Source organism: Haliotis asinina, chromosome 12 (genome assembly GCF_037392515.1).
Source record: "Haliotis asinina isolate JCU_RB_2024 chromosome 12, JCU_Hal_asi_v2, whole genome shotgun sequence".
NCBI lineage: Eukaryota > Metazoa > Mollusca > Gastropoda > Lepetellida > Haliotidae > Haliotis > Haliotis asinina.
This window is the reverse complement of record NC_090291.1, coordinates 47,459,464-47,473,384: the sequence shown is the minus strand read 5'-3', so window position 1 is coordinate 47,473,384 and position 13,921 is coordinate 47,459,464. Positions and strand designations below refer to the sequence as shown.

The 13,921-nt window shown below is 38.7% G+C and overlaps 1 protein-coding gene across 2 annotated transcripts in view; it reads right to left on the bottom strand.

Annotated features, from left to right (window-relative positions):
- Positions 1-6,171, bottom strand: part of LOC137257717 (protein phosphatase 1 regulatory subunit 16A-like) — a 44,985-nt gene extending 38,814 nt beyond the window's left edge. For both annotated transcript variants that reach the window (XM_067795114.1, XM_067795115.1), the window contains exons 1-2: positions 6,065-6,171; positions 2,814-3,372 (exon numbers count right to left, since the gene is read on the bottom strand). In XM_067795114.1, coding sequence (XP_067651215.1) covers positions 2,814-3,084 — 271 coding nt within the window. In that variant the 5' untranslated portion in view covers positions 3,085-3,372; positions 6,065-6,171. The remainder of the gene's footprint in view (positions 1-2,813; positions 3,373-6,064) is intronic.
- Positions 6,172-13,921: the final 7,750 nt, after the last annotated feature.

Below are 13,921 nucleotides of genomic sequence, written 5' to 3'. Positions count from 1 at the left end.
GGAAAATCTGAAAATAACGGTAACCAAATTTTTCGATGATTGGTAAGGAACCAAGCATCAGTTGTGAGCTTTCATCCAACCCCCAACACTGCTGGACGTAGTAAAACAACATGTACCTAGTTTACAGTCAGGTCTACCTGTAACTTATTGAGTGTGAGTATTGCACTTGCTCATGCATCTCATTACAGGGATCGAAATTATTAGTGCCATTATACCGATGGCACATCTAAGATTGAAATGGCACAGTTGAATTCTTACCAACGTGCCCTTATGGTACACTTGATTTGTTTGCACTGTCATTATCTTTCATGACTGAAAGTGACATTATGAACAATGACTAATTATACAGTGTACAAGTCAGACAGGTAGCTAGCCATCAGTGTCTTTTCAAAGTTTGAGGTCCGTAAATAAACAAAAATACATACCTAGCATTCTATAATTACTCATGATTTATTAGTCAACATTACAATATAACTTTCACATTTACTTAAAGTCATATGTAAAGTTTAGAAGTTCAGTTTAATAGAGCATGGCACACATGAAATTGAAATAACATAGTTAAGTTGTCATGACAGTACCCAAGAGCAACACTTGAAAAAAAATTAATTTTGTTCTCTGCATTACCATCTTCAAACAGAATTAGGATGATTAGTGATATATTAAACATTTGTTAAACTAGTCAGTTACTTAACACTGACAACATTCAAACCATGACAAAACAAATGTTGTCACATCTCATTTCATCATTCACTCAAAGCCGACAAATAAAATTAAACATTAAAGCCCTTTATTGGTTGCTATCAGTGAACATTATGTCAACTCTGCAAAGTAATAACATTTAAATTATATTACCACCGAGTATGTCAAAGTGACCCGGCAAACATTTTAATTTTAATCCTGAAATATTTACTGTCATAAGCTCAATATTTGAGCAGTCCAGCAAGATTAATCTTAAGCAAGATAATCTTGCCATGAAAACTCATGGAACAATTAATTATATTTGCCATGTGCAATATGTTTATTTGTTAAAGATACTGACTTACTGAAAAGGTTAAGAGTGAGTGAGTTTAGTTTTACGCAGGTATTAGCAACATTCCAGAAATATCATGGCAAGGAACACCGGAAATGGGCTTCACACACTGTACCCATGTTGGGAATCGAACCCAGGCCTGACGAAACAGGACATCATACAGACGTTGAATTGAGTTGTAAAGACATTGAATTGTTTAAACATAAATATGAATACATATTGTTTATAAAATTCTGGATGATTATCAGTTATATTACCTGTAAAAGCAATTTGCATGTGAGGTGTACCTAACATATTTCCCTGTAACCATGGAAACATGAGGACAAGAGCTAGCATTTCAACCATTCAACTTAGCTGCCAGTAACAATAGTTTCTAAATATAGTTATTTCATTTCTTCTTCCATATCAACCAACGTTGTAACTGCATGCTTGGTACATTGTGTCATTTAGTACTTACTTCTATGAGTACCAACTAAGTAACTGCTGGCAGAAATACTGCTTGTTAATAATTATATTTATCATGTTCTTCTATGGGAAGATGACAAACCAACAATGTAGCAACTGGTACCAAACCTCTTGGTAAATAATTTTATTTATTCCCTACCATGACAACCTGGTAAATAATGTTATTTATTTTTTTATGAGAACATGGCAAATCAACTACATTGTACTTAGTTATTGGTACCAGTACTGATAATAACAAACAATAACTGTCACAGGAATATTAGAAGCTACTCATGGGGCATGTATTCTGTCCAGTCAACAGCAGATGTCAACAAACATTCCAGATTTAGGTTATTAAACTTATATTATGGATCAACAGAGGTGACATCTAGTTCAACTAAAACAAGGCAAATATAAAGGATGAGACTACACCTGCAGTGTTTCAGCCAGGATTTACTGGCTCCTACCTTTAGAAAATGTGGGCCAATAACAAAAAGTGAACAAAGAATTCAGTAATCCTTCTCCTTGACATACTGACTGAAAAAAGATTTCATGACAAAGTCTGTAAATCAAGCTCCGAACAGCAACAAAAACTTACAGATATTCCTGTTACATGTTCATATAAAAACAGACATAGTAGCAATTACAAATAAAGCTTAGGATGTCATGTTTTTAATTCCGAAAGTTTCAATATTTTGATTTTCAAATGTATGACATCGCTTTGAGCAAAAACAGTGATATTTTTAAAGTTTTTATGGGCCTGATATATAAATATGCACTATAAATTATAACTCTGTGCCTTTGTTGGTACACACATATATAAATAAAGCTCCACAGATTATGTTCGCTGGCTGCAGCATTGTACATGTTTAAAGTAACTGAATGAAATACAATGAATGGAATGCCTAACTACCTCTGAGATCACAAAATAATTATTTTTCACAAAAAAAAATGTGGCCTAGAATTCTAACAATCCCTAGGTTGGTAAATAATGTTATTTATTACCTCCTTCTATGAGATCCAACTGCCATGCTGATACTAACAAAACTGTTGCCTTTTTGTTTTGTATCTATTTTGTCGTTTAATGGTGCTCTCTGACCAATATACCAGCAACATGGCAATGGTTCACAAATAATCGAGTCTGGGCCAGACAATCCAGTGATCAACATCAGAAGCATTGTTCTACTCAATGGGATACAATGATATGTCAACTAAGGCAGTGAGATTGACTACCAATTCCTGTTAGTCGCCTCTCACGACAAGCATGGGTTGCTGAAGGCTCATTCTAACCTTTGACTTCAATGATGCTAATTAATTGGCAAATAATGCTATTTATTACCTTCTTCTATGTCATTTCTTGCGGCAGATTCCAACAATGCTATGCTACTTATAAATTTCACTCGCATATTTTTCTTTTTTTTCTGTCTCTGAATAGAATTCTGCTGAGAAGTAGATTTCTTCTTCTTTGATTCCTTATCCAAGTGTTTCTCATACTGGCTATATTTCTTCAGCTGCTGTGAGCGGCGTTTACGAGCATGTTTCAGACGCTCCTGAGTGGACATCCGTTCCACGGATGCCATCTCATTAACCAGCTCAGTATGGTCCGTCATCTTGGTAGCGTCAGTCAGATATCACAATTACTGGGGAACACAGCTAGAGGTAACACCGCCACAAAAAGTCCTGCCCCATCACAAACACCAAGGAAAGTAATGTGAGTGTGCGCGAGACAAGCCACACCTTCCCTCCATAGGCCAACAGAGGACCAGCGTCTACAGGAAGTAGCCTATGCTTTCTGAGAGTTGCTCAACATGAAGTACATCCAATAGAAGGTTACAAGTGGGACTCCTGTAAGGTGGGCGGAGTCGACCTTGGTCCCCTGTGGACTAGTTACATGTCACCTGAAACAAATGGTAGATACAATGCATCAGACATGTACACCATGAACTGTGGCAGAGACTTGGACTGTGTTAAAATTCACAAAAGGTTCTAAGAATTACAATATTACATGCCACAAAACAAGAAGTGACATAAAAGTATTTGCAAGGGTGTAATTGTATGAATATTTATCATAGATAACTATTTTCATCTTAAGTGCACAAATGTGTAAAGAACACTGGTTTAATAATTAAGTCAATACAACATATGTTACTATTGTTAGAGTAAGGCCACTAATTACTTCCTTTCATATCAGCTAAAGACACATATCATAATCAAAAGGAAATTAATTACATAAGAAGTATTACTCCTGAAAAAAGGCAGGTAATCCAGTGATCAACATCATGAGCACTGACCTATGTAATTGGAATATGATATTATGTGTGAACTGAGTCAGGGAGTCTCATATGTTTGTTGCCTCTTACGACAAGCATTGGTTGCTGAAGATCAATACCAATACAACTCAGAACTTTATGGGTCCGTTAATAAAGGATGTTGTCATTACAGGATACATGTGACAGGAACAAGTATAAATGTGAACAAAAATTATAGATAAGTCATTAGACAAACACTTGTACATGTCAAGCTGCCAGAATACATTAGCAAGTGCTGAAAAACTCAATATTGTCTCTTCTTGTTTCTCAAACTGGGGGAAAGTGTGTCACATTTACAAAAAGTATTTCCATGGGGTATATGCTGTCGTACACATTCACAGACCTCACAAAAGGAGTTTGTCCACAGTTGCCCACTTTGTAACATGCACTGTTTAAGACAAAAGGACCTCAAGAGTGGAAGATTTGTTTACAAAAATGTATGGCACAAGTCTCATGGCATTAATGACAAAAAAATGAAGAATTTATTGTTGCATATATAACGATGAACAAATCAATCTGATGTCATGTCACAATCCATACAACGTTACATATCATATAGGTATTGCCACACCCAGCGCTGAATATTATGTAGAAATAATGAAAATGCATTCAATGATAAACACAAAATAAACTAAATAAATATCAATCCCAATGGTTCATTTATCTTCACAGAACAGTCACCATAGTAACATGATGGTTCACTTGAATCGTCCTGTTGGGAATAGCTAAATATTCCAATATACACCTACATCAAAATTATTTAATGTGGATTATCTCATATGGAATGCTACCTGTAACGATGTCTGTATTGACAATGTTAACTACAGGTAAGAATTCCGAGCAGCAAAAGTACTGATAAGTCAAAAAGAGAACTGAACTTGAGATCTGTGCAACAGTAAAATCTGTTTGTATCCTTGTGCGAATAAACAAAAGCTGTTAGTCAACCCAGCTGTGTTTCTAGCACTGTCAGATTTCTACATGTGTTTTCCTATTGACATGGACCAACATTATCATTTCTTTCAAATATCAAAAATAAATATATATTTGGTATGGAAGAGAGCTCATAATAATACAATCTCTCTACCTTAGAAAACCTTTCAACACTCCACTGCAGCAAGTTCATCAAAACTATGGAATCATGTTTGAACTTAATCCATTTAGACAGCCAGCTGAAAATTAATCCAATGAGAGACAGCTCAAAACTGCCCTGTAGGAAATTATGAACAGTGTTCTCATACATGAGACACAGTTTCAGTTGTGGTATACATACCCATATCCTACATATCACAGTATAATCAGTTTGTATCGAGATGGAACCTATCATGCACTGTATACACACCATGTTTAAACATTAAATACTTTAACATGTACATCGCACATAATAACATTACTAATCAGTGTAAATGTTTTAAAATTGAAATTCACAGTTACATGTTGTAGAGGTTACAAATTTTGATGACATAAATAAAATGGAATTGCTTGTGTAAATAAATATTCATTTTTCAACAATAGTCGATCTATTGTCGAAATGTTAGGTCGGTAAAATCACCTTCTGCAGAAACATTAAAACATTTGGTTTGCCTCATCAATGAACATAGGAGCCGATATTCATAGAGGATTGCAAAACCTAATCCCATCTACCTGTAATCCGTCTTAACTCCACCTGTAGGTCTGTGACTCGTCTACGTTTAACTTCATCCTACCTGACCTAAATCTACCTGTACAGGCTTAACGTCTTTTCATCAGTACTGGCCTCACCTGACACTTCTCTCTGTTCGCTAACCGTTACACGTGCAATACATTCACCTATATACACTACATAACAACATATATACTATATCATATCACCGTGTGCACATACATTTGGAAAACATCTAGTCCAGTGCACTGTTTGTGACATCGAACGGCACTTCCGCTCAGCTATCCAATATACAGCCGATATTTTGTTGTCTCAGCTTAGGTGTGTCAAATATTTCTCAATCCATAGAAAAGCTGTAAACATGTGAAAACGGTATATGAAAGTTTTCTCTAGCACTGAAAGAACAGAAACAATTATAAACTAAGGCTACAGAGGTTGTGTAAGCTGCAGATGGCTTGTCAACAATCGTTACAATGCGACAACTCAACTACAGAGGCCAAACGACACACTCCGTCGCGTCGACCTCGGCTCTGACTCCGCCATCGAGCGACATTCTCGACACAAACACTACATCACGCGGGCACCACATACACACAAAGTATAAAACTAACCACGAATTCTGTTCAAAGCCGAGATACATACCTCATAACCCGGTCATCATGACGATACTTGGCAAGGTCGACAGATTAAGTCCCGGTAGACATTTTACCGGTAGGTGGCGCTACGCACGGAGGACAATGTCATGTGACAGGTGTTGGTCAGGTGTGTTATGAACAGGTAATACACAGAGGCCGGGTGTGGGGTCGTGATGGTATGGACCGAACGTGCTAGCGCAGGTAGATGGACGTTCAGATGTCAAGCCAGCGACAGCGTTTAACTATGAGTTAATGTTGTAATCAACAGTCATTTAGGTTAAGGGCTGCAGAAAAGTGCAACGTGATCGAAATGAATCACTCTCGGGCGTTCGTTTTCAATGCGACGGTGGCAGCGAATTTGCTGGATGAATGTTGTCTACGCATACTTATGAACGAGTAACGCAATCAACGCACAGACGGTCCCTGACATGCATGCATATACATACCGCCCTTGAGTTGGTTTGAATGCAGTCAATCAGACGGCTTCGCGTAAGGCGCTGCCAAGACCTGCACGATGCATAGTGTTTATGCAGAGTGTGAGGCCTGAATAACAGTTACGTTGGCACGTTTGTTATAATTGACGCACACGGAATGCATGAAGAGGATATGGGCTGGCACAAAAAGATCGCCGAGTTCACCAACTCACTTCTCTGCAGTAATGTGTACCCAATACACAACGTACACGCGAACTTTGCAGGCATAGTGATCTGGTGTATCTCAGCTGTAGCAGCTAGTGGCTTCAGACAAACACTTGTTATGTATAACTTCATAACGCAGAATAACAATAATAAGCAAACGCCATTAACTTGCACGCCAAAACGCCAGTAATACTTCGGGGGATGGTAATAATTCCGTTTTATTTACCGATTCAAGATTTCGCAAACCTGATTGGCCAGCTGAAGCATTGTGACGTGCAATATTTAATGACGTCACCAGGTATCACGTTACGTCACCAGAAAATCCAGTTATTTCAGAGGCGGTATTCGAAATAATAGGGCTGATGTTTTACACGAATTTTCTTCATTGCCTCTAGGGTTTAAGACCTGTCCGTTCCTCTTGAATGGATGTTGTAAGACGCCAGCAATATCCTCAGGCCATACACCTGTCATTCAAGGACATTCCCCATTATTTCTCGCAGACTGGTAGTTACTCTTGAGATGTCTCACGGAAAGGGACCACTGATCTGCATTTAACACAACACTACTGATTCTCAATTTACTCATCGCCAACTCTCACCATACAACACCTAGGGACCACAGGTAACTGAAACTAAAACACGCTGTAGAAGGAAGGAAAATTACCCCATCTTAACACAACAACCATTGAATATCTGCACTACGTTAGCATGGACCTACTAACGATCGCAGAGTCGGGATTATGATTTCTTATACATTTAGCAACACCACATTATAATCACAGGCAGATTAAAACCCGGCCTTCGGCGCGACGAGCGAATATTTAACTACTAGGCTACCCTATTGCTCAATTGGTTAGAGGTCCTGTCCGACAGGAAACCTCATGCCGGTACCTGACGAAGCTTAGTTCATGTTCATTCATAACTATACATTTATATCAGTTATACAGAAACATAAGTGTGAATCACACATAGTGGTTGATAGTGTGGATACCAGGCAGACTGCGGACAGTGCTCTGAAGTCCCATGTGAAGGTCTAGAGATACTCAGCAGTGCCAACAGTTAAACGGATGTATACTAGTATTCTCGTTGAAATTCATATATTCTTTACAGTTCCTTTACACAATGAAATGTAATGTAGTAGCCCGATTCACGATGCATGAACTGCCATTAGCCAGTGGCTAGTCCCCCCTTAAACAAAGTCTCACATTTGATAACAGGCAGAATGCAGGTCCTGTTCCACAACACTACCGTAACGTTAAGACGGTCTTGTAGAGGTCTTGGGATCTAAGCTTTAAGTGAGTGAGTATGTTTTTAGCATTAAGACGCTCGCAACTCCCATACTTTAACAATGACTTAATTAGTCTTTGCAGTAAAGTCGGTAACTATTTTCAGTCAAATTTTACAATAACAATTGACCTCATGACTTTACTGAGGTGGGATTGCAGTATCTCAGCCCATGATTTCACGACAATATCTAAATTCTATAATTCATCCTAACTTTCTTTGTTGTCTGAAGGCATAGGCACAAGGCATACGTACGATGGGATAAGTCACCTGCAGAGCATCGACCCACGCCAGCGCGGTACGATATACAAGATAAGTCAAACTTCACAGGATCGGAGACACCTCTTTAAAACTTTAAAACTCACAGCTTTAGCGACCCAGGCTTATCCGTCTTCGTGTCATCGAGATAACAGACGTACGGTTATCTGCTTTGTTTCTTCTATGAGGTACCGTAGAGTCACGCTATAGTGTAAGATGCGATTCACAGTAAATTTTAGTGCAATATAAATGTTAGTGTAAGAGAGGTTCGAGGTATAATGTGATATGGACCCAAGTTTTAGTCTAAGATGGGATCAATGTGTGATGTAATACTCCGAAGATATTATATAGGGCCCGGTATTATAAGGGTAAGATGTGCGCAAGTTATAGTTTTAGAGGGGCTCGAGGTATAATGTGATATGAACCCAAGTTTTAATGTAAGATGTGTTCAAGTTATAGTGTAAGCTGGACTCGAGGTATAATGTGATATGAACCCAAGGTTTAATGTAAGATGTGTTCAAGTTATAGTGTAAGCTGGACTCGAGGTATAATGTGATATGAACCCAAGGTTTAATGTAAGATGTGTTCAAGTTATAGTGTAAGCTGGACTCGAGGTATAATGTGATATGAACCCAAGGTTTAATGTAAGATGTGTTCAGGTTATAGTGTAAGCTGGACTCGAGGTATAATGTGATATGAACCCAAGTTTTAATGTAAGATGTGTTCAAGTTATAGTGTAAGCTGGACTCGAGGTATAATGTGATATGAACCCAAGGTTTAATGTAAGATGTGTTCAAGTTATAGTGTAAGCTGGACTCGAGGTATAATGTGATATGAACCCAAGTTTTAATGTAAGATGTGTTCAAGTTATAGTGTAAGCTGGACTCGAGGTATAATGTGATATGAACCCAAGGTTTAATGTAAGATGTGTTCAAGTTATAGTGTAAGCTGGACTCGAGGTATAATGTGATATGAACCCAAGTTTTAATGTAAGATGTGTTCAAGTTATAGTGTAAGCTGGACTCGAGGTATAATGTGATATGAACCCAAGGTTTAATGTAAGATGTGTTCAAGTTATAGTGTAAGCTGGACTCGAGGTATAATGTGATATGAACCCAAGTTTTAATGTAAGATGTGTTCAAGTTATAGTGTAAGCTGGACTCGAGGTATAATGTGATATGAACCCAAGGTTTAATGTAAGATGTGTTCAAGTTATAGTGTAAGCTGGACTCGAGGTATAATGTGATATGAACCCAAGGTTTAATGTAAGATGTGTTCAAGTTATAGTGTAAGCTGGACTCGAGGTATAATGTGATATGAACCCAAGTTTTAATGTAAGATGTGTTCAAGTTATAGTGTAAGCTGGACTCGAGGTATAATGTGATATGAACCCAAGGTTTAATGTAAGATGTGTTCAGGTTATAGTGTAAGCTGGACTCGAGGTATAATGTGATATGAACCCAAGTTTTAATGTAAGATGTGTTCAAGTTATAGTGTAAGCTGGACTCGAGGTATAATGTGATATGAACCCAAGGTTTAATGTAAGATGTGTTCAAGTTATAGTGTAAGCTGGACTCGAGGTATAATGTGATATGAACCCAAGGTTTAATGTAAGATGTGTTCAAGTTATAGTGTAAGCTGGACTCGAGGTATAATGTGATATGAACCCAAGTTTTAATGTAAGATGTGTTCAAGTTATAGTGTAAGCTGGACTCGAGGTATAATGTGATATGAACCCAAGGTTTAATGTAAGATGTGTTCAGGTTATAGTGTAAGCTGGACTCGAGGTATAATGTGATATGAACCCAAGTTTTAATGTAAGATGTGTTCAAGTTATAGTGTAAGCTGGACTCGAGGTATAATGTGATATGAACCCAAGTTTTAATGTAAGATGTGTTCAAGTTATAGTGTAAGCTGGACTCGAGGTATAATGTGATATGAACCCAAGTTTTAATGTAAGATGTGTTCAAGTTATAGTGTAAGCTGGACTCGAGGTATAATGTGATATGAACCCAAGGTTTAATGTAAGATGTGTTCAAGTTATAGTGTAAGCTGGACTCGAGGTATAATGTGATATGAACCCAAGTTTTAATGTAAGATGTGTTCAAGTTATAGTGTAAGCTGGACTCGAGGTATAATGTGATATGAACCCAAGTTTTAATGTAAGATGTGTTCAAGTTATAGTGTAAGCTGGACTCGAGGTATAATGTGATATGAACCCAAGTTTTAATGTAAGATGTGTTCAAGTTATAGTGTAAGCTGGACTCGAGGTATAATGTGATATGAACCCAAGTTTTAATGTAAGATGTGTTCAAGTTATAGTGTAAGCTGGACTCGAGGTATAATGTGATATGAACCCAAGGTTTAATGTAAGATGTGTTCAAGTTATAGTGTAAGCTGGACTCGAGGTATAATGTGATATGAACCCAAGGTTTAATGTAAGATGTGTTCAAGTTATAGTGTAAGCTGGACTCGAGGTATAATGTGATATGAACCCAAGTTTTAATGTAAGATGTGTTCAAGTTATAGTGTAAGCTGGACTCGAGGTATAATGTGATATGAACCCAAGGTTTAATGTAAGATGTGTTCAAGTTATAGTGTAAGCTGGACTCGAGGTATAATGTGATATGAACCCAAGGTATAATGTAAGATGTGTTCAAGTTATAGTGTAAGCTGGACTCGAGGTATAATGTGATATGAACCCAAGGTTTAATGTAAATTAGTGTTCACCGTAATATGCTTCAAGGTATAATGTTCGATGGGCTGAAGTTATTGTGTAAGATCGGCTCGAGGTATGATGTAAGTGGTGCTCAAGGTATAATACATTATTGGCCCAAGGTATACCGTAACATGGTCCCTAGGTGTAATATTAGATGGGCTCGAGGTATCAAGGTTTAACGTAACAGTGGCTTAACGTCTAGTGTATTGAAGATAGGCCCAAGGTATGATTTCAGATGGGACCAAGTTAATAGGCCAAAGCTATGAGACGGGTTCATGATACAGTGTAAGATATTTATGAATGTAAAATATTGTGTGCGATAAAAATAGTATAATGTGATCCCTCCCTTCTCTCTCACTTATCTCGCACTCGAACATGAAGAGACAGGAGCGGTACACGAACACGCAGAGCTATGACACACCATGTTGTTCTACAAGTTACTATATATGTAATATTTACACAGATAGCTCACTGGAGAAGGGTGGGGGTGGCTGTCGGCCATGCTGATGGCTGCTCTTCAGTCCGTGATGTGCATTGTTCATACAACCACAAACTGGGACGAAGTTAATGAAGTGTATAACGCGATGGAGCACCTGTACAACACTGAATTCAGGATGTGTACACATCCGCAATAGGTAAACGACATGTGAGACACTGTGTTCTGTATGATAGTGGACTGACCGTTCTTTCAGGTTATATACCACTCATTGAATAATGCACCTGTATGTACAATTGTCATGTATACCCCCGACTGTCACAAGGAAGGTGTTGCACAAGTCAGCAAGGGAAGCTCTTCTTGATCCAGAGCTACAGGGAGATATATTTATAGTGTCTGAAAAAGAGTGCCTCTTCAATGTATGCATACCAGATCGAAAACGCAGCTGTGAAAAAAACATGACCTGAAAGTTAAACCCGCGTGGATTTGCATTGGGTACTAGGTATATCAACGATGTATACTATGCCACCAGACAAGTACAGGGATGATGCAGTTCTAGTGGTACATATGTCCAATGTATTATGTTGTACTAATATACAGCTGTGCTATGAAAATCATAAAGTATAAGGTTGTGCGGTAGGAAGTTGTACATATGCGAAAGCTATGCTAAACAGCTATGTAAGGTATACATCTTACATGTCTGAATTATACAGCGCACAGTGTATACCAGCTGTACACTGTATACCTACATCCATATGCTGAATACCTTACTTGTACGATGTATGCATTACACACCTGTATACCTTACACACCTGTACATTGTAAACCTTACACACCTGTACGTTGTAGATCGTAAACGCCTTTACACCTTACACACCTGTACATTGTAAACCTTACACACCTGTACGTTGTAGATCGTAAACGCCTGTATACCTTACACACCTGTACATTGTTTACCGTACACATCTGTACGCGTATACTTCATACACTGTATACCTTACACACCTTTAAGCTGTATACCTTACACACCTGTACACTGTATGCCTTACACACCTGTACGTTGTGTACCTTACAAACCTGTACGTTGTATACCTTACACACCTGTACGTTGTATACCTTACACACCTGTACGTTGTATACCTTACACACCTGTACACTGTTTACCGTACAAACCTGTACACGTATACTTCATACACTGTATACCTTACACACCTGTAAGCTGTATACCTTACACACCTGTACGCTGTATACCTTACAAACCCATTCGCTGAACAGCTTACTTGTACGATGTATGCGTTACACACCTGTATACCTTATGCACCTGTACACTATATTTCTTACACACCTGTACACTGTATACCTTACAAGTTGTTGTAGACACGCCTGCTTTGACTCATGCACACATACTTGTAAAGTTGAAAGAACAGGCTGGCTTTGTCTTCATACTAATAATATGAAGTTGAACAAGGAAGTAGAATTCTTTTATGCGTTACATCGATCGCCTTTGCGCGTGTTTCCACGCAGTGGCGTCAGCTAAACTATCCATGACATCAGTCATCCTTAAAAGTACTTAGCGTCTTAACGGGAACAAATACTGTATCTCCTATTCCTAAACAAGATTATTTTTAAAGTGTCCGTGCAGCTGGATCAGTTATGCGGTCATTTTTATGCCAAACATATAATATTATTTATCAGAGAATAAACACATTCATCTGTGTGATAAATATGTATACCCTCCATGACCGTGTACTCCAGACACTCGGTTATATCCAGACTCGTATTTTCATCGGAACACAATGGATAGACCATGCACTGGATAAACGATGTCGTGCATAGTCACATGACTGATGCTTCCCATGCGCGCCAGTTTATCTGGTATCATCACTTACCGTTACCCAGTAGGGTTTCCGGGTTTGGAACTAGGCCCCAGTAGCCGGTATCGGTCAAAGAGGTGACCAATGAATCGGTGGTCAGACTCAGTGACTTAGTTGATGGACTGACGGTTTATGTGGCCTCTGCTCACGGCATTAGTCATTGGATTGTCTGGTCCTGCCCGTCACATAGCTCGAATATTGGTCAGGAAGAACAATATATTGTGTCCCGGATGAGGGAGGCAAATGCTGAGTTTACTGAGTGTCTACCGTGGCAACGTGGATCTTCTACTTTACCCAGCTATCTGTCATCCACGAGCCTAACCAGGATGTTTGCTATTTGGCGTAACAGTACTTCTTTCTTTAAGGAAAGAAACGCGACAAAAAGTCCCTGATGTAGGAGACCTGCTTGAAGTGTACTACTATATGGCATTCATTGCTGAGTATTAACCATAGAGCGAAGACGGGATGCACAGGTAAAATTCGAAGGTACAATTGTATGGCGTTTTGATACGAATATCTAACAGGTTGTGGGAAGTGTGTAAGGCTTTGTGGGAAATGGGGAGCATGGAGGAAGGTACGAGCACAAGGAGACATACGTGGAGGAATGCGTGATAGGGGTCGTGATCGTAGGGGGGAGGGTAGGGGGAGGGGCGGGG